This window comes from Spermophilus citellus (assembly GCF_964194105.1).
Source record: "Spermophilus citellus genome assembly, chromosome: 9".
Taxonomy (NCBI): Eukaryota; Metazoa; Chordata; class Mammalia; order Rodentia; family Sciuridae; genus Spermophilus; species Spermophilus citellus.
In genome coordinates this window covers 86,588,816-86,610,195 of record NC_138191.1, presented here as the reverse complement: position 1 = coordinate 86,610,195, position 21,380 = coordinate 86,588,816, and the positions used below count along the sequence as shown (strand labels likewise).

Below are 21,380 nucleotides of genomic sequence, written 5' to 3'. Positions count from 1 at the left end.
GCCTTTCCTCCTTTATGCCCTTGACCGGGATCCCATTCCCCATATGTAACCACTTAGATTAATTTCCAGAAAACTTGTATATGTATATGTACACACATATATGTGTATGTAATGTATATATGTGTGTGTGTGTGTGTACACGTTATAATAACTATATAAGATTGAGTTATATAGATAGACCAAATTTCTTTACTTCATCTCCTATTAATTCAGATTATACCTGTTAGTTTTCTATCGTTTAAACTCAGATTGTGAAAGTTTGAAGTTAATGCCTTCTGATATTCTTCAAGGAAAATAAACATTAGGTTAGAACTCAAATTATTCATATTTAACACAAGTGGATTAACAGTTTAGCTGTAACTCTTGGTACACTTTCAACTTTCTCTTACCAACCTCATTTAGACACTGGGCCTCAAAGAATCATAGAGGAAACAGAATCCAAAACACATTGTCCACTTTACCTGTTTCTCTCCTTCCCTCCCCCTATATACCACAACAATGCTATTGTGAGGCACTAAATTCTGTAACTGACCAAAAGAGTAGACTTTCATTTTTATCATTAAATTTTAACCATTAAACTTAAAATGCAGCCATACTTGAGATTTGTTTGGGTGAACGTATCTGACTCCACAGTGATCCATTTACTCATCCCTTTAAGAACTACTTATGGAACATTTAATATACACTAAGCATGCATAAGAGTGAAGGTCCTTGCCCTTGTAGAGTATCCAGCTCCATGGTGGGTGCAGGTACACAACACCTGATGGAATATCCATGTCTGGGACAGAAATGACAGGAAATGAGAGGGAGGAGCCAATATCTTGCAGTGCTGGGGATCCCACCCAGGGCCTGGCTTGCTGGTCAAGTACTCTTCCACTAAGCCACATCCTCAGCCTTTATTTTTATTTATATTGTTTTGGTCTCAAACTTGGGATCCTCTTGCCTCAGCCTCCTGAGTAGCTGGGATTACAGGTATGCACCACTATTCCTCGTGGTAGTACAAATTTGAAGAAGGACAAAATCTATTTTTAAATTCTCTTGGCCTCATTTTCAGAACTATTTATTTATTGATTTAGAATATTGCAACTTCACTTGTCTTTATTTAAATTTTAAAGACAATTGCTCAATTTTTACATCAGAAAAGGGTGAGCCAGCCACCCTTCCCATTAAATTCTTAATTGAAAAATAAGTTTATATTTGAAATTGGAGACTGTTTACTTCTAGCATATTCCAACTGAAAGCAGCTCAATTACATCTTGGTGGAATATCTGCATTAACAATGGTTGGTGTTATAACAGAAAGAAGGAAATGTAGACATACGTGTGATTTTCTTTGCATAGTAAATAAACCCACCATTAACATTTTGGGCAGAAGTATTATTAGAGACTTTTTTCAGTGATGCCAGTAAATTCTGGCCACTCGCCTTAGGCAGATATAGTCATGCAATCATTTCAGGGAGAAGTTTAGCTTTCTCAGAGTACTAAAATTTTCAAGCAGATCACTGTTAAGTGAAAAATTAGGGAGATAATGAGATTCAAGATAAAAGTGGCTTGCCTGCTTACCCAGTAATAAAGGTAAATATTTTTAAGCTATCTTCAGTTACTTGGAGGAGGAGAGCAGATGCTCATCTTGTCCTAAGGAATAAAATGGATTCTTCTACTAAGAGAATCCAACAGAATTCACTTAGGCTGAGAATAATTGGCTAAACTGCTTAGGATCCATACATACTCCAGATACTGATGGACTATTTCATTGAATTTATTTAAATATAATTTGAGAAATTATGTTAGCAATGTTGAAGGATCACTCTCTCACTGTGTAACACAGGTCCATCTTTGAGCATATGAGGAGGCTGGCTGTGGGAGCAGAAGGAAGTGTTGACTGTTGGAAGGGATGAGAATGTTCACGTTCTCGGGTGTGACTTCATTAACATGGATCCCCTATGTTATCTGTGGACAAAATCACTTCCCCATCATGGAGAGCTCTTCCAGACCCATCCGAGTTCCCTAGCTGTTTTTTTGGTTTGTTTGTTTTGTTTTAGCTAAGAACATGATCAAAAGACCTATATTAAAATATGCTTTCCTAAGGATGATTTTACAGTGCAACTTTTAGAAGCATAGGATAACTTTTAGTTTTTCTCTTAGAGAATAGACCTCATTATAAAATTATCTTCTGGTCATTCTGGTAAAGTTTTTGGTTTTTTTTTTTTTTTGGGGGGGGTATTTTTTTTTTTTTTTTGTCTTTGGTTCATTGGAACATACAACATAGGAAAACTCAAAGGATGACTGTGTGAGATTGAGAAGAGAGGAAATATTGAATGTCGTTTCACAACACACTGTCACTTTCTAATTTGAGGGATGAAGGCAGAGGATTAAATTTACTAATCTAATTAAATATCTTTGCCAGCAGTACTTGAAAGCAATTCCAGGAAGATGTAAATTGCTTCTGTATTTAAAGATTCTGGAACCATTTTCATAAACCCTAAATTACACTTAACTCTAACCTGCCTAGTTAAAATTTTCTCCTTGATCACTAAGTAAATCATTTGAGTTGCTTTATAAGGCATTGTCCTTTAGCTCTGACATAGTGGGTCCTCACCCTCTCAGGTATTTATAAGCCATCTTTTAAATAGGCTCTTTCCGGGCTGGGGATGTGGCTCAAGCGGTAGCGCGCTCGCCTGGCATGCGAGCGGCCCGGGTTCGATCCTCAGCACCACATACCAACAAAGATGTTGTGTCTGCCGAGAACTAAAAAATAAATATTAAAAATTCTCTCTCTCTCTCTCTCTCTCTCTCTCTCTCTCTCTCTCTCTCTCCTCTCTCACTCTCTCTTTAAAAAAAAAAATAGGCTCTTTCCATCTTCTGTGTAATAGACTTATATGGTAATGCACTGCTTAATGACCCAAACACATTCTGAGAAATGTATCTTAAGGGTATTTCATCATTGTGCTAACACTATATACTTACACAAACCTAAATGATACAGGTCAATCACCCAACCTGGCCTACTAATACAATCAAGATATGGAATGAACAGATGTATGAAACTGTCACTAGTGTAGCATGGCATGTTTTACAGTAAACTATCATCTTATAAGTAGAAGAAATATATTCTTAATAATAAAAATATACTATGGTAAATACATAAATTAGTGACATGGTTGTTTATTATCATTATCAAGTAATGTGAAGTGTACAGAATTATATGTGTAACACCTTCTGTATGACGTGCAACACCGTCAGTAGGTTAACACCAGCTTCAGCCCAAACACATGTGACGATACCAGGCATTAGAAATTTTTTAGTTCCATTACAATCTTGTAAGATGACATCATGTCTGTGGTCAGTGTTGATTGACTTTTGATTCTTTGGTGGACATTCTCCTCATTACATTTTGTTCAAACATGCCTTATTGGAGCAAGGTAAATCTGAAAGCACAACTGTTTCCACACTTGAACTTAGTACATTAAGCTAAGCCTGCCCTGGTCTGAGGTATCGAGTTGGGAAGGCAGTGCAGGGTGCCGTGGGGTCTGGGTTTCCCATGCGTTTATGTGGTGATGTTGGCCACCTTCAGTCTGGAAAGGACAAAGTGTCACCTGGAAATTGAATAAACTGGATTCTATACTGGCTGCTCCTTGGTCCTTTTTCTTAAAGTGTGCATTCACAATTAGCAGTTCTCAGAATACTTACTGCAAAACTGGTTATGTTTTTTAGCACATTTCCAACGAAATAAAAATGAATGTTGTATTGTGATGCTCTGCTGTATCTTGTATCCATTAACCTATGTAAGCAAAACATGGTTAGCAGGTGTCACAGTTTCCAAAGGACTTCTTTGTTATCCTTCCATTAGCTCCATGATATCCTGCCACACACATTAAGATCCCTCAACAGGAAAGGGAAACAGAAATACCTTCTGTTACCTGAAGATATCCTATCTTGATATCTTCATTCATTCATCAAGTATTTAATGAACACCTTCCAAGTGAAGACAGACAGCCGAGAGCAGAAGATAATGTATGCAATGTCCCTGTCCCTGTAGAACCTTCATTTTCTATTTTAGAAATTTTTTTGCTACTTTTTACAGGTACAAGACACTTCCTTTATTCTGTGTATCGTGGTGATTCAGCCGGAAATACCTGTCAAACAACTGAAGAACCTCAACACCGTCCCCAGCAGCAAGCTGCTGTACCACCGGCTTGATCTGCTGGGCCAGCCTAGTGCTTGTCTTCACTTCAAGCAGCTGGCAACTCTAGGTAACGCCCTGGCTTCTCTGCCTCCTGCCTCATCTTGCTCAGAGCAGCTCACTGTAACTATCGGTTTGACTCTCACTGCTCCCCCTTGCTCTACCCAAATGGTGAATGCCTGCAGCGCCAGGTGGTCTGCGGATGACAGACAGTGTGAAGAAGACGGAAAGTCTTGCCTAGGGTCAGGTTGCCCAGCAGACATTGAGACAGGATTTTTGTGTGAGTGATTTATATAGGACAAGATCTCAGCAGAAACCAGTGAGAAAGTGAGGGAACAGAACAAAGACAAATTAGATATCAGGTGAAATCCCAACCTCCCCCTGATGCCCTAGGTGGCTCTGGAGTATATACGGCACCACAGGGCTTGCCCAGACAGGACAGGCAGACCCACCTTCACATTTACCTTCAACTTTCTCTTGTGTTTAGCAAAGAGGTTTCATTAGTCCCAAAAGCAGTCAGTACAGGTGTGGGGAGGTATGAGGGGAGGCGGGGTGGGAAAGCAGTTAAGAGGGATCCAGAGGAACCAATGGACCGTGCTGATGGTGTCTTCCATGGTCCCTATATGCAGAAGAATTTGGAGGAGGCCAAAGAAAATTTACATTTAGTATAACAAAGTCTTGCATTCATCACCTGAGTTGGCCTGGGATAGAGGAACACATTTAGGATTAGCACAGATAAATGATTTTCCCATAAACACAAAAAGTAGAAAAACTGAGATGTTTTACCTTTTTGCCATTGTGTAATCCTGGTTTTCCCTGATATTTTTCCTTATTCTGAAGTCTGCTCTGTCTGAAATTATATAGCAACTCTACTTTCTTTTGATAAGTATTTATCCTTCTTTACCCATTTATTTCTCTAATCTATATGTGCCTTTAAATTTAATGTGAATATATTAAAACATCTTTTATAAATATATCTTTTATTTTAAAAAACACCTTTTTTGGTGTTTTTTCAAACTGATTTTTTAACTGATGTATAAAAACATAAAAATTGTGCATATTGAGGGGGTACCATGCAATGTTTCTTATATATATTTGAATCATTAACATATTTAATTCCTCAAATATCTATCATTTCTTTTTGGCTTAAACTTTCAAAATACTTCTTGTAGCTTTTCAAAAATTATAGTACATTATTATTAAGTATTCATCATCACCCTACTATACTATAGTACACCATAATCTCTTGTTCCTATATAATTGTAACTTAGTATCCACTCAATCAATCTTCTCCCCTTCTCCCTCCCTACCTCCTATATTCTCCCCATCTCAACTTCTGTGGAATCAACTTTTTGAGATTCCACGTGTGTGAGATCATGCCATACTTGCCTTTCTGTGCCTGGTTTATTTCACTTAATATAATGATCTCTAGTTCTGTCTTTATTGTCACACATGACAGGATTTTATTCTTTGTACAGCTACACAGTATTCCATGGTATATATGTACCACATTCTCTTGATGGACACTTAAGTTGTTACCTATCTTGGCTCTTGTGGATAGTGCTATAATTAACATGAGAATTCAGATGTCTCTTTAACAGACTGATTTCACTCCATTTAGATACATACCCAGGCTTATATGATGGTTCTTATTTAGGTACTTCTCCTTTTAATTTTGTGGGAGACCTCCATAGCGTTTTCATAATGGTTGGACTAATTGACATTACCGCCAACCGTGGGCAAGAGTTCCCCTTTCTTCATGTCCTCGCTAGCACTTGTTATCCTTTGTCTTCTTGACGTTAGCCATTCTCACTGGAGTGAGGTGACACCTCATTGTGGTTTGAACCTGCATTTCCCTGATGAGCACTTTTTTATATTTCTGTTGGCCATCCTGAGATTTGACTCGTGTACCTCTGGCCTGCCATTCTGCAGTATGTCAGACATATAACCGAGGCCTTTGTGACAATATACCATGGGACTCTCAAAGTACAGTAAACAGGTATTCTCTTTTTCCCTGTGGAAAATACTTAGGATTCAAAAGACTTAAAACTAAGAATCATAACTGGCAAACAGAGTTAGAGAGGACATAGGTTGGAAGAGGATTGAGGAGAGCCATCCCCACCCACTCTAGATTCCAAATCAGAGCACTCAAGTTTAGATTCCTCCTTTAGATTCCATTTTAGAAAATTCCTTCTGAACATGAGATCAGAAGAGCAGACTGGACCACATGATCTCTTCTGTGACACAGTCCACCAATTAGAGCTGGGTGTTGGTGAAAGAAGGCTGGGTTGATTTGTTTGTTTAATTTAGGTTTTGGGGGTTATGGTTGTTTATATATGAAAAGGGTATAATAGTTTTAAGAAATGCTTGACTTCATAGTTTTAAGAAATGCTTGACTGAAAAGGTAATGTGGACATGACTCTTCCAAGTTCTGAGTCAGTTAGCTAAATTCTATTGCTGGTAAAAATGATCTGAAATTTGGGATAGTACAGTGCAGCAGTTTTCTCGGTAAGAAAGATGTTTGTGCCTAGATCTTTAAAATTTCCTTTGGATAATCCCTCATAGCTACCCTTTCCAATCTGGCAGCATTAGCCACATGTAGCTATTAAGCACATAGAAAGAGGCTAGTCCAAATCAAGGTATATGTGAAATGCACACTTAATTTTTTATATGGATTACATATTAAAATGGTTATAGTTTTGAAAAACTGAATTCCATACGTATTTTATTTAAATCAATTTAAATAAAATATGTATGGAATGACCTTTTGCCTTTTTAATATGGTACCTGGAAATTTGTTTTAATTACATTTGTGGATTGTACTGCTTTTCAACTAAATACCACTGCCTTTCCCTGTGCTATTTCCCAGCAATGTAGAGTTCATCAACTTAAACACTGTTCATAAGATTAATTGACTGATCCCAGGTCACATAGGTAGACCTTAGGATCAGTTAGCAATAAAATGACCCAAGATAATTAAAATACAATAAAAAAAAGGAGTGGAAAATGTGGGAAATTATGGCAAAGTGACTTCTATCTTATTGCATTGATGAATTAAAGATTTTGAGGCAAAGTATCAAATATGTCAGAGCTGCCTTAAGAAGAGTGATAGAAGTATAATCTTTTTTGATGCACAAAAGGACCAAGAATTTTTTGAGCGCACATCATCAGAGGTAGTTAAAGCTGTATGCAAGTATTTATATAAGTATATATGTCTACCTCTTTGACATAAAGCTTTCTCTTCTTTTATGTTCCATCCGTCTTACTGTATCAGCCTTTTCTAAAGAGCCAGTCTCTATTGCTACATGAAAGGGCCCCTTCCTGGGGTGTCTCTTCTCTTCACTCGGGCCCCTTCTGCAGCTCTTCTGACTTTGAAGCATGTGTATGCCTTGATACATCTTATATTGTGTTTTTCTTTCACTGTGGTTTTCCTCTATTGTTCTTATTCCTGAGCCTCTGACCAGATCCAAAATTTTTTGAGCTTAGGAGCCATCCTCTCTGTCTTTCTGGCCATCCTTGCATGGACAGACCACAAGAGTGTCTGCACCTAAATCTAAAGCATGCTGCTGAACAGCCTAGTCTTCACAATCTTCTATTTTTTTTCCTCTTTGATTATTTATCGTTAATATAAGAACCTCCCAAGATGCCCTAGGAAGACATCATGAGAATTAAATGAGAAACAAATGAGAAGCCACATTGTCTGAGAATGGTAACTTGGACCCATCCTATTGAGGACAACTAATAATCCTGGATTAAGACATAATCCAAGATTAAAATCTTCTTGAAAAACACTAAAATAGCACGATAGTGAGGAATTACTGAGCCAAAACCTAGGAGAAGATACAAACCCAGAGGAAAGAGCAGCTCTTAAAGCCACTTTAGTGGTACACATATTTCCCAACCTAGAAGAAAGAGCTGTGAAATGAAATTCTCCTTTATGTAGCTTCTGTTTTTATTTTATTTTATTTTGTAGTTGTAGATGGATAGAATACCTTTATTTTATTTGTATATGGTGCTAAGGATTGAACCCAGTGCCTCACACATGCTAGGCAAGTGCTCTGCCACTGAGCTACAGCCCCAGCCCTTTAGGTAGGGCTAGGAAGAGGGATTGAAATCAAATCCAGGGTCCCCAAAAGGTGGAGCCTCTACTAAATAGAACCAGTCTTTTTTGCCCCCACAGAGATCCAGAAAAGCTGCATCTGTAGTGTGAGAGGGGCTGAGAGTCAGGCCTTGCCTTGTGGGATTCCATTGTCTGAGTGGAATGGGAAACTTTAAACTTTAATTACTTTTTGAAAATAAGATAGGGGATAGTGAAATACCAAAGTCACAGTGTCATGCTGGGCCAGTATCCTGGTTCTTTATTGGAACCCTCCCTGCCTCATCTGGTAGCATGGCCCGTGGCAGAATCAAACAACCATCTCCTCTGGAGGAAGACACTCTCATCTTCTAAAACTTCAAGTTCTTTCCCCAAATTAGTGCTGTTTGTTATTGCTTTGTCTTTTTTGTTTGTTTTCTCAGTGCTGGCTGTTAAACCCAGGACCTTGCACATGCTAGGCAAGCACTCTCTGACTAAGCTATACCCTCAGCCCTGAATTAGTTTTTTAAAATAATGCCCAGCACAGTCAAAGATTACCAGGCTATGAGGAACCAGACACCATGTGTGACTACTAACAAAAGGTTTAGAAAATGACCCACAAATATAAATGAGATAGGTCAAATATAGTAAGAGCTGGGGATGTAGCTCAGTGGTAGATCACTTGCCCAGCATGCAAAAGGCCCTTGGTTCTCTCCCCAGGTCAGAAAAAGAGAGATGGTAAGACTGAACCTTAGAAAATCCCAAGGGTTTCAAGTTTTTGTTTCATACTGTAACTCATTGCAAGGATTTTTGTCTTAAATAAGGAACTGTGCCTTTCCTGTAAGCATCAATAATTAAATATGTGTATATTGACTGTTCTATTTCTACAGCTCTTGTTTATATCAAATTTGGCTGTACCATCTGTGAGAATAACTTCTTAATTTGATTCCTGCATTTTTCTACTGTGTCATCTTTCCTTCTTCCTAAATAATAATTCTGCTATGAATAATAATGGCAAGCACTTACCAAGCACTTGCCCAGTGCCAAACACTGTTCTGTGTGGTTTACATTATTGTCTCCTTTGCTTTACAGCTATTAACTCATTTAGTTCTCACTCTAAGTATAGAATTGATGCTCCTATTGATCCTCCCTTCACAGATGAGAAAAATGTTACCTGGATCACAACCTTTCCAGCGTTGTGGCATCACACATGGAGCCCAGATCCAGTGTAGTCTGGCTCCATGTCATACACAGTGGCCTCCTTCCTAATAAATACAAAATGTTATATGTAGATCTGAGGTGCATTTAAGACTTTCCACCTGCAGCTCCTGAACTTATTTGTGCATGTACCTGTTCTGTTCACTCTTAGGACCATAAGCTCCCTGAAGGGAGAGAATGTGGCTTTTCCCTTCTTTGCTGCTCTCAGAGTCAAGCTCTTTGTTGCCTTATGGAAGACGTTAAGCCACCGTAGCAGACGGATTGGCAGAGCCTGAGCGATGCTTTTGTTCCGGCCTGAGATGAAGTCCTGTGTTCTCAGGACTGCTTTATTTGCTTCTCTTTCAGAGAGTCCAACTGTCATGCTGTCTGCTGGCAGCTTCTCCTCCCCCTATGAACACCTCAGCCAGCCAGAGACAAAGCGCATGGTGGAGCATTACACAGCCTATCTCAGTGACAACACCCGCCTCATTGCTAACCCAGGGCTCAAAGTGAGTTTTGGCGTGGGGCCCCGTTCCTGGCGCACCCCTCTACGGGCCCAGGAGGGAGTGCTGGCAGTGACCCTTTGAAGTGTGAAGCCAAGCTTTGCATCTGGGCCTCTCTCTCGGCTGGAGAGCCAGAAAGGCGGAGTGGGTGGCCCAGGGGAGGCTGGTCAGTGTTGACCCTTTTGATGGATTAAGAAGCCCTGTGGGCCACATGAAGAATCTGTTTCAGGTCTCAGATGCACTGGAGGTTTCCAGGGTCGGGGTAGGGGGTGTGTGATTAAGAGACCAGTGAGATTTTCCCACCCCCACTTTCCCAGGGGAAAGAAGTAAAGTGCCCCTGCTGTCTGTCAAGATAAATATGACACTCAGAAGAGCAAAGATTTGGAGCAGAGGAGGCTGTTGGTGTATGAGTCTTTAATGCTACATCCCAAGATTTTTCCTCTAAAACTCAGACTGCCTAGCTGGGGTGAACACCGAGTAGTCACATATCCCTTGACTAGATTTCTGTAAGCTTTTGTTTTTGCCAAGTTTGGCTGCATCCGTCTGCTGTGGAAAGATTTTTAAGAAGTAATTGGGTTTGGCTTCTCTGCGAGAGAGCCTTGGGAAGCCCTGCCAGCGGCCCGCGGTCTTTTCATGTGAGTTTTAAAGGAGCCCTGCTATGCCTTCCTTTGTTTTCCCAGTTCTCTGTCAGAAATGAAGTAATGGCTACCAGCCACGTCACAGATGAATGGATGACACAAATGGAAATGAGTAGCCTGAACACTTACATTGTCCGCCGTTACATAGCAACGCCCAATGGCGTCCTCAGAATTTATCCTGGTTCCCTCATGGACAAAGCATTTGATCCCACTAGGAGACAGTGGTGAGTTCGAGGGGCCTCCATTGTCAGCACTGACCCCCCCCCCCCATCCTGGAGAGACATGATAAGTACACACAATAAAGCAACTTCAGGCAATCACATTAAAGAAGACACTTTGGAAGGTGGGGGAGAAATTGTCTTTGAATGGTTTTCTTAACGTAGCATCACAACTTCATGTCTTCTCTCTGCCTATAATGTTTCTATCTCCTCAGTGAAGTCCTGAGGCTGACATGCTCTGGGCTTGGCCATTTCAACACCTCATATTTGTTTAATTCCTACCTTGTGCGCAGTGTGTGGTCCTTAGTGGGTATGCTGCATTTTTACCACACACCTTTATGGCATCCAGTTATAGCTCATGTATGACCTGTGGAAAATGAACACAGCTATATACTGCCTTCAGTTCAACTATGTACTGTGCTTCCCCATAGCAACCAAGAAAGACCATATTTTGACTGGTACCTGTAATGATGCCTTAAAATTTATAGGAGACAGATTTTCAGAATTTCAGATTCTCTGAAACTTAATGCAACAATCAGACATAAAAACTAAGAATCCTTTTGAATTTTAAGGTAACATAAGCACAAACTGATAGTAGACTTTTTTAGTCTTGCAGGTTCACTTTTCTTTGAAATTGACCAAGTAGTTATTCATACCTAAAATAACATGACTTTCTTTGGGCTCCATTAGGTATCTCCATGCTGTAGCTAATCCAGGATTGATTTCTTTGACTGGCCCTTACCTAGATGTTGGAGGAGCTGGCTATGTTGTGACAATCAGTCACACAATTCATTCATCCAGGTAATATTTTAATTAATTTTTTAGTCGTTTCTTTAAATCCATCAAGGATATTTTTAAAATTCAAATAGAATAGGAGACAATTCAAATAATGGCAAAAGCATGACCTTTGAAGTGAGGCAAGCTGGAATTTGAATATCTTCTGCAGCTGTGTCACCTTGGATTGCCCAAGCTTCCCCCTGACATCTGTAAAATGGGGCTAGTTCCCCCCTCATGAGGTTAACACCTCAGTTAAGTTGATGAAAAGCTCTCAGCCCTGTTCTTGGCAGCCATGGTGATGTCTATGAAAAAGAAAAGGACGTTAGAGTCAATAGAGCAGTTTGTCGAAATGCCACTTTTACACGGGTTAAATGTCAGCAGGAGCATTACATCTTTCACTGCCAGAGTGTTCTCCAAGCAAAGGAACATTTTTTTAAATGAAAAAAGAAGCTAAGACATCAAATTTATTACCTCTTGTATTTGGATCTAACTCTTTAGAGTAATATGAGTTTTTGTTTTGTTTTGTTTTTTTTACTTGTCCTTGAAACTGTCTCTTGAAAAATAAAATGGCTCTTTGAAAATTGATTTTCCCAGAATACTACATGATGTCAATATCACTATAGATATATTTAGATTGTTTTATAGATCCTGCAATTTGAGGCTTCAATATTTAAGCTACAAATGTCAGTAAAACATTGGGTGGAGAGGCAAGTCACACACATTGTTTTAATCCGTTCATTATACAAATAACTGCTTCCTCACAGCAACCAAGAAAGACCATATTTTGACTGGTACCTGTAATGATGCCTTAAAATTTATAGGAGACAGATTTTTTTTATTTGCTTAATTTATGCTTTTCACTGGCGCTCGTTATCTATAAAATGATAGATATTCAGTAGAATTCCTCTAATGCAGGTTCACTGGGAGTAGGAACTGGAAAGCAGTGTGGTGTGGAATTTCCATATCATGGCCTGGGTCTCAGTGGGAAGCAGAGCCTTGCAGCTAGCCAAATGTTGGTTCTTTTGTAGGGCATAGTATCTATTTGACTCTGTCAGCTGCTCCCATAACATAATATTTCACATTATAAACAAGTAAGCACTTGTTTATTTAGAACAGATCCCTAAGTGTTTCTGCTAACAGACTAGGTGTATTTGGGGCATATACCTGTAAGTATCAGACTAGTGAAACCTTTCATCCTTCCCATATATTCCAATTGATGGAGGAGAAGTGAGCAAATTCTGTTTCTTTAAGAGGACATCATACACCTTGGTCTTTGATTAGAATAAAATAGGCCAGAGCTGGGCTCTTTAAGGTGCTGTTACAGTGAGGAGAATTAAAACCAGGTTTTTGCTCCCCCAGTTGGCACCTCTATACCTGGAGTCATTGGCTTTTCCTTCTGTGTAGTGTTCTTTTGGTTGGGAAGGGCGAGGGAGAGACAGTTTGGATGCTTGTGTCTGTGTATATTATATGCATGTTTTGTGGGGGAGATCTGGATGAATGGAAGAATTTTGATTTGGTTGATGTACAAACATGTATGATGTCTGTCCAAATGAAGCATGATGGAAATCTGATGAACTTTCAAATTAGAAAAGCCTGGGTTTAAATATCCCTTCTAGTTGCTTTTATAATGTATGCTTAACCTATATTAAGTTCAATGAGAGAAATGGCCATTTAATCCTGGATTCTGTCCACCAAGTCCCTAAATGAATAAGTATCTGCTTTTGCCCAGCAAAATATGCAGTCCATATTTCTCACCATTTGAATATTTTCCTTAGCTGAGTGTGATTTTACTATTTAAAGCTGTGTGTTTTTTATTCAATGTAGTTTAGATTGCAAGTCAGCTTCTGGTGCTCAAAGCAACACTGGCTTTGTGGATCTATTAATAGATGGGCTTTGCAAAGGTACAAAAAGTAATGCAGTGATTTGGGCCTCCTGTATCAATTTGAGAACCAAATTCAAACTTTTTTGACTTTGTTTCCTCACCTAGGAAAGAGGAATATCAGGAACTATTTCAACTAATTATTTTAAGAATTAAATAACATGTAACACATAAAGCTTTTAGAATAGTATTGGTTCATGGTAAGGACTCAATAAATCTCACTTTCATTATTATTATGTTCCATAACCTCTTTGAGCCTCATGTAAAACAGATATAATAATGCCCATATTGAACTGATGCAATGAGAACTGTAGGTAAAGCAAGAAAAGTGCTTAGCACTGTACTCGACAATGGCAAGTCCCCCCAAATGGCAGCTATTTTTATTATAATACTATTCGCCCTTTAAATTTGCGGCATTTTAACAGGTCAAAAGAGAGAGCTTTAGCTAATATTCAGCTTGTTGTAAAGTACTCCTATTCACCCTTGGTTTTCAGAAGTGGTGTGGCTGAGAGTTAGGTGAGGGGTTTTCTAATTCAACACTCACTTGTCAGTTACTCTGTTGCAGTTCTTCCATAAGCATGCTCAGGGGACTAAGAATGTAGCTTTGCATTCTTGGAGAATGATAATGCTGCTAGAAATGAAGTATAGTCATTGATTTAGGGACTGGTCACGTGTGTTTTGGGCAGCGAAAAGCTCATACAAGCATTGTGAACAGCCTAGTCTGTTGTGCTTAGAAATGTAGGTTTGGTTGGATTTTTTTCTATGAAATTCCTTATGAGTTGCTATGGTAACAGTATATTTAATCTGAAATGCAGGTAAAGATATGAATCCAGACATAGAATGGCATAGATAGGCAAGATGCGTGCTGTTACTTCATATTGATCATATTGGAGCAGATAGTAATCATACAGAGAAAGTTTAAAAATAAGATCAATTTATCCCAAAACATCCCACATTCACAATCCCACATCTCCCCAAGCTTCAGTGTTCCTAAACTGGTAATGTTTCATAAGATTGCTATGAGAAATAACTAAGGTTTCTGTTCGGTATTTTCTGTATAAAGAAATCACACAGGGGCGGGGTTATAGCTCAGTGGTATTATGCTTGCCTAGAACATGTGAGGCAATGATTCTGTTTTCAGCACCACATAAAAATAAATAAATAAATAAATAAATAAATAAAACAAAGTTTTGTATTCATCTACAACTAAAAATTTTTTAAAAGAAAAGAAATCAGACCAGTAGATGATGATAAATGATAGATTCTTAAAAGTCCCATTCTGGGTAAACCCTGCAAATTCTAATCAGAAGAGTGCAAAAGGGTCAAGGGACCCAGGCCCCTCCAATTAAAAAACCAGATGAGAAGTCCACACTTCTGATATTATCTAGCAATTTCTTAAAGTGTATTTTCTCTGAAAGAGAAATAAGTTCATTCTCAACCCAGGTCTGAGGGCTTAAACTCACAATTTTGCTTTCTTCTGAGTAACTCCTCCTTATGGGGTGTTTTTCTGTCAGGCAGCTCGCTAAGCACTACAAATGCGCTCTCTTATGGAGTCTCAATAACAGGTTTATGAAGCAGGTCCAGTTAGGCCTCCATTTTCAGATGAGAGAACCGAAGTGTGGAAAGTCTCAGTAGCATCCCAGGAGTCACCTAAACAGAAGCCATCAGGACCAGGATTTGACTTCCTGTGTACTTAAAAAGTTAGCGCCATGTCATGCTGCTCAACTTTCTCTTCCACAGCTCTCCTCCTTCTGAAAGTAACTTGGTAGAATGGAGAAAGCACTGGTGGATGAACCAAGAGAGTCTAGTTCTTAAATATAAACTGTGCTTTGAGTAGAGTCAACCTTAGCATTGTAGAAAGAAAACTAGAGTAGACATTGTTCTACCAAGTTCTGTGTGACCTTACACCAGTCGGGTCAGCCTTTGGGATCTTCATTTCCTTATCTACAAAATGAAGGAAATAAGTAAGGGAATTGCATAATAGCCAAGCATCCAACCTCCCAGTGGGATACCTATGTACCTATATTTTTGCCAAATAGTCTAGCCACTCCCTGAACACATGTGGCGTCAGGGCTAGCCACATTCCGCCACTGCCTGTGTTTGGGACTGGTCTTATTCAGAAAGTCATATCTTAAGTCTTAACGTTTTCTCTCATGAAATATCAAGTTATAGTAAATCAGTTACTTAGTTTTTACAGGCATGGGAAGTGGGGAAGAACAGTAGCAATGTATTTCTGATACTGTACAACGTCCCTATTACTGAACAAATCTCTTTTTAAAAAATATTTTTAGTGGTCAACGGACCTTTATTTTATGTATTTATATGCAGTGCTGGGAATCAAACCAGTGCCTCACGCATGCTTGGCAAGTGCTCTACCGCTAAACTACAACCCCAGCCCCTGAACAAATCTTTTATGCTTAAATAAGCCATGCCTCTTGTCCTCATTAATCTTTTTCACTTGAAGTACACAGCTGTCTTCCGGGCACACTGTGGCTGTGATGGGCATTGACTTTACACTTAGATACTTCTACAAGGTTCTGATGGACCTATTACCAGTTTGTAACCAAGATGGTGGCAACAAAATAAGGTAAGCCCCTTAGGGACACTGTTTCCCGTCTACTGCTAAAATAAAAAGAAACAGCTGTCAGATATCTCCAGATAAATGGCAACTACATAGATATGGTCAAGATAAGAAGTCGAGATCATGGTTTGGGTGTTCTATTAAGAACCTTATATTGAAAAGATTTTTCTCCTTTTTCTCATCTTTCCTTTCTCTAAGATGATTTAGACAAATAGATGCTGCACGTAACAAGATGAGTAACTGGCACAGATGCACCAAAAGCTCTTGTTTCCCTAGAAGTCAGTAATTAGAGGTTTCCCATATCTTTGGTACTAGAAAGACCGGAGGGTACTCTTGAGTAGTACTTTTGATGTTAACTTAGTCATTAAACCAAAGTCCTTGTGAAATTTCAGCTGCTTAGACTGCTCCTTTTACATTTCCCCAGAAAGATGCTCATGGAACTAAAAGTCTTTGCCTCCTGAATTTCAAAAGAACATGTCTGATCAAAGCAAGGGCATTCCCTTGATTTAATGCAGGCTGCTTTAAAAATAGCTTTCTTAGTTCAATCTCATGGTCCGTACTTCATGTCAGGGCTGAATTTCACATTGGCCCTTAATGGGGAAGTGCAGGATTCCTGGCAAAGTGATATAACTAATGTAGAATAAAATAAAGCATAATGTAGCCTTGATTAAAGCAGTTCTAGCTTTGCTTATATAATGTTTTTATAAAATAGAGTTTATATTTCCCAAGAATGTTTTATTTTATATATGATTATCATTGAAAAGATAAATTATATGGTTTCTTTGAAGTTCATGCCTATAAATACTCAAATCACATATATCCTTGCAAAAGGTCTTCTCAGTTCATCATGCTTGGATCAAGTGGGTACATTCTATATGAAATAAGTAGGTGACCACAGAGGATGGTTTAACTCTGACCTTATCCTGCATCCCAGGCAGTCCACCACCTCAAAAATAAAGTATCTATCTACATACCAGCCAGCCTGCCTACATTTTTTTTCAATGAGTATTTGTTGAGAACTTGAAATAAATGCAATTTGTTTCAGGGCTAGCAAGGTAAATGCTCTCTGAAAGCACAGAAGAGCAGCTCACGTGAATGAACATCACTTGTTTTGGTACAGATGCTTCATAATGGAGGACAGGGGTTATCTGGTGGCACATCCAACTCTCATTGACCCCAAAGGACATGCACCTGTGGAACAGCAGCACATCACCCACAAGGTATTTGTTGCAAAGCTGATAAGCTCAGTTCTCCAGCAGCCTACACCTCATTCCATGGCATTGTCTTCTGTTCTGTTTGGTCTTATTAGGAGCCCCTGGTAGCAAATGATATCCTGAACCACCCCAACTTTGTAAAGAAAAACCTGTGCAACAGCTTTAGTGACCGAACAGTCCAGAGGTTTTATAAATTCAACACTAGCCTTGTGGTAAGTTGATTCCTTAGCACTCTCATTTACCAACCTTTTACAAGATATGAAATGGAAAAATGGGTTAATGTCTGAATATTGCTCTTGCCTCTTTCATTGCCTTAGAATTACAGGATGGAACACAATCTTAGTCCAGCTCCTGATTAGATAAATGTGAGATAGAAAGCCCAGGGTAGAGCAGGGAATTTTTTTAAAGTCTCACAGTTGGTATTTTGTTTTGGTTTTGTTTGTTTGAAGACTCACCCAATCTTTCCCTTTGAAATATCTGCTGAAGCCTTTTCCCACACACTTGTATAAATATATGTGGCACCATGTGCTCATCTCTTCCTGTCTTACAGAGATCACTCTGTCTCCTTAAATTCCTAAGGCCACTTTGAGTCAGTTCTTGATCACCACCCTGTTAGATGGGAACTGTTATGCAAATCACCTGAAAATAATTCCTTTTTGCCCTTAGAATACTCTGCATAATTTGAGTTGCTGCAAAATATACCTGGTTGTGGTTAAATATCTTAAGGACATTCTTACTAATATGTAAAAAATAATCCTAATTGGGAGCAATTATGATAGGGAAATAGAATTAACATTCAAGAAGTTATTCACAGAAAGTTTTTAATTTAGAGTAAGTATCATTAAATATGTAACTTAATTTTTTTTTGTACTGGGGATAGAATCCAGGGATGCTTTGCCACTGAGCTGCATCCCATGCCCTTTTTATTTTTTATTTCTGGACAGGGTCTCACTAAGTGCTGAGACAGGTCTTGAACTTGGAACCCTCCTGACTCAGCCTTTCAAGTCACTGGGATTACAGGCATGTGCCACCATGCAAGGTTAAAAATAATTTTTTAATGTAGTGGGTTAAGTTGAAAATCTTAAACTAAGTGTTAAAGAGTTGATTACAAAAAGCAATTGTACAGAAGAGAGGAGTTTAAAAAGTGAATATATTAATAATGCATATGCATTTTTTTCAGGTAGTTAATTTATTAACTCTGCAAAGCAAGGGAGATCATTACCACCCCATTCAGACCCCATACCATTTTGAGCAGCATTCTCTTTGGGGGGACACTGACAAACTTGAGGAGTGGTCAGAGAGAGGCTGGAAGGTTGTCATAGGAAAATCTGGCTTTTTCTGTGTGCCTTATATTATTTGTGCAATGATTTTCAGAGTTTTGGGTAGACAAAGCCAATATACTCAGGTAGAAACATGTCAATGTGAATTAGAATAATTTCTTAAGGGACCAAGTTAGAATTGGAGCACCCCTGGTTATTGGAGCTAACAGGATGGGAAGCCTGTGTTATTGCACACACTCCAGAGGTGTGCATCATCCATATAGTGAAAAATGCTTCTAAACCCCTAAGAACTCACGCAGTGCTCTGATTCTCAGAGTTAGGCTTCTCCTCAGCGCACTCATATAGGCAATGAATAGCTTGCAGACAGGCATTCATTTGCCTTGGGGTATATGACACATGCAGGAAAATGGTTATACACAACTTTAGAACATGCTTTTGAGTCTTTGGCTTTTTAATATAATGAACAAATCTGGCCATCCAATCATCTGGCTATCCCAAATTTGCTTGTTATGGAGCAAAAAAAGGAGATACCTACTTTAGTTAGATTGTTTCAATATTCTGAAAGCAGCAAACTAGCCTCTTAAAGAGACTTTAGTTTTTAAATATTATATCACTCTGGGAGAAAGGTTTGTTAACCAAGGGAAAGAAATCTGTTATGTGGTTAATTGGGTTTGCCTTTGAATAAATTTTAAGCTATTCCTTACCTGAAAGTCATCTTTTATTGCTTCTTAAAATTTTCATTTTTATGACATATTGTTATGTGTTTTTAAAAAGATTATCCAATCAGCTATAAAAATGTGTTTTGGGGTATAGATATAGATTAAAATATTACATAATATGTTTGCAGGTGATAAATGGAAATTATGTCTGACTGATGGAAGTGAGTAATTTTTCCCCATATTTTAACAGTGACTGTGTACTACTTTTACAACAAAGTTTTATTTGAAGCTGTTTTCAGCAGATGGTTGAAGGGTTGTTTTTACCAAGGTAGGACTGAGTCTTTGCATTACTGTCTGTCACTGCTGACACCTTGATTGTTCTATAGGGGGATTTGACAAACCTTGTGCACGGCAGCCACTGTTCTAAATACAGACTGGCGAGGATCCCAGGAACCAATGCATTTGTTGGCATTGTCAATGAGACATGCGACTCACTTGCCTTCTGTGCTTGCAGCATGGTGGACCGACTCTGTCTCAACTGTCACCGGTAAAAATGCCATGGGTCATACTCTCTGTTCCCCACACTGTTTAAAAATTTAACTGATGCCAGTCATTCAAAATAGCATACGAACAATGAACAGAATAGGCAGATATGTGTCCTGAGGAAAAAGAAAGTCACAGTTACAGAAACATTTAGAGCTATATTGTTTGCAACATTGTTGTCCATGGGGCACTGGACCAAGGCCAATTGAGTATTTAAAACTTTGGTCACCACTTTTTTATTTTAACTCTCATTTTAACTGGCAAAGGGTTTCATCATTTTACTTCTACAGTGCATATACAATATACGATTGTCAATGACCCTCTGCCTAGTAACTTTTCCTTTGCTTTTTAGAATGGAACAAAATGAATGTGAATGCCCTTGTGAGTGCCCCCTAGAGGTCAATGAGTGTACTGGCAACCTCACCAATGCAGAGAATCGGTAAGAGGTGTGTGTGTGTGTGTGTGTGTGTGTGTGTGTACATATGATATATGATCTCCTTATAAATGTACACATAACTATGTACAAAATGCTACGAGGTTTCCTCTGGATTTGGTTTGGGTTGGGGTATACAAAAATGATTCATTCCAATGATGAACCTGTTCAATATGCCAGATTTCCAATGATGTATGCTTTGAGGTTAAATTTAAATACTGTAAAAATATGAAAATTGTCAGTGCTGTGTACAAAAAAAAATGAGCATTTTACTAAGTATATACCATGTGTTAGGTACTTTAACACATTAAATCACTTAGTTTTGTAATTAGCCCTGTGATTCTCATATCTGTTTAGGTATAGAAAAACAAAGTGTCCTTATTGTGTTGCTAACAATGAGAACCTCAGAAAAGTAAGACTGAGGAAGAGATTGAGCAAGAGAGATTATATTCACTTTTAATTTTTTACTTTCCTGTTATGTTGAAGGTTTATAATTTTATTATGTGTGTGTGTATGTTCTATTGTACATAAATATAAACAAATTGAAGCCCAGGTAGTTAAATAATTGGTTACATTAAGTGGAAAAGCCAGAATTCAAACTCAGATTTGTCTGACCACTGTCAAGAACCAGGGCATGATGAGTTTGGAATGTGGGTGATATAGTCCTAACCTCCAGACTTGCTTCTTACACAGAAACCCAAGCTGTGAGGTCCACCAGGAGCCAGTAACATACACAGCCATTGATCCTGGCCTACAAGATTCCCTTCACCAGTGTGTCAACAGCAGGTGCAGTCAGAGGATGGAAAGTGGGTAAGCAAACCTCATAGGGAATGGTGACCAGCAGCCTCACTGAGCTTTTCCAGCTAATACTTGATCATTCCCATTCTTGCTGCTTTGAAAAGAATATCAGTTTTTCTGATCTGAAATGGATTTTTTAGACACCTTTTGTCCACCAGATTAAATGTTTTCCAGCTCCTGCTTGTTACAGCTATTTGGCATTTGACCATAAGCTGGGAATAAATATATCTTGAAATAAACACAGGGTGAGGAGATGTGGTGTGAAGAAGCAAGGCAAGGGAGCAAAATCTCCTGGGATCCAGAAACAGAACACAGCCTCAAGGCTCTGCGTGATATTTTGAAGCTCGTTAACTTCCCTGTCTTAGAAAGCAAGTCTGCTTCATGGCAGTTTGGAGAACTAAGA

The 21,380-nt window shown here is 38.8% G+C and overlaps 1 protein-coding gene across 1 annotated transcript in view; it reads left to right on the top strand.

Annotated features, from left to right (window-relative positions):
• CACHD1 (cache domain containing 1) overlaps positions 1-21,380 on the top strand; it is a 219,803-nt gene that overhangs the window by 183,660 nt on the left and 14,763 nt on the right. Inside the window, exons 13-22 of the mRNA XM_081307496.1 lie at positions 4,084-4,252; positions 9,821-9,963; positions 10,638-10,819; positions 11,504-11,614; positions 15,934-16,056; positions 17,171-17,270; positions 17,360-17,476; positions 19,590-19,750; positions 20,099-20,185; positions 20,873-20,989. Coding sequence (XP_081163622.1) covers positions 4,084-4,252; positions 9,821-9,963; positions 10,638-10,819; positions 11,504-11,614; positions 15,934-16,056; positions 17,171-17,270; positions 17,360-17,476; positions 19,590-19,750; positions 20,099-20,185; positions 20,873-20,989 — 1,310 coding nt within the window. The remainder of the gene's footprint in view (positions 1-4,083; positions 4,253-9,820; positions 9,964-10,637; positions 10,820-11,503; positions 11,615-15,933; positions 16,057-17,170; positions 17,271-17,359; positions 17,477-19,589; positions 19,751-20,098; positions 20,186-20,872; positions 20,990-21,380) is intronic.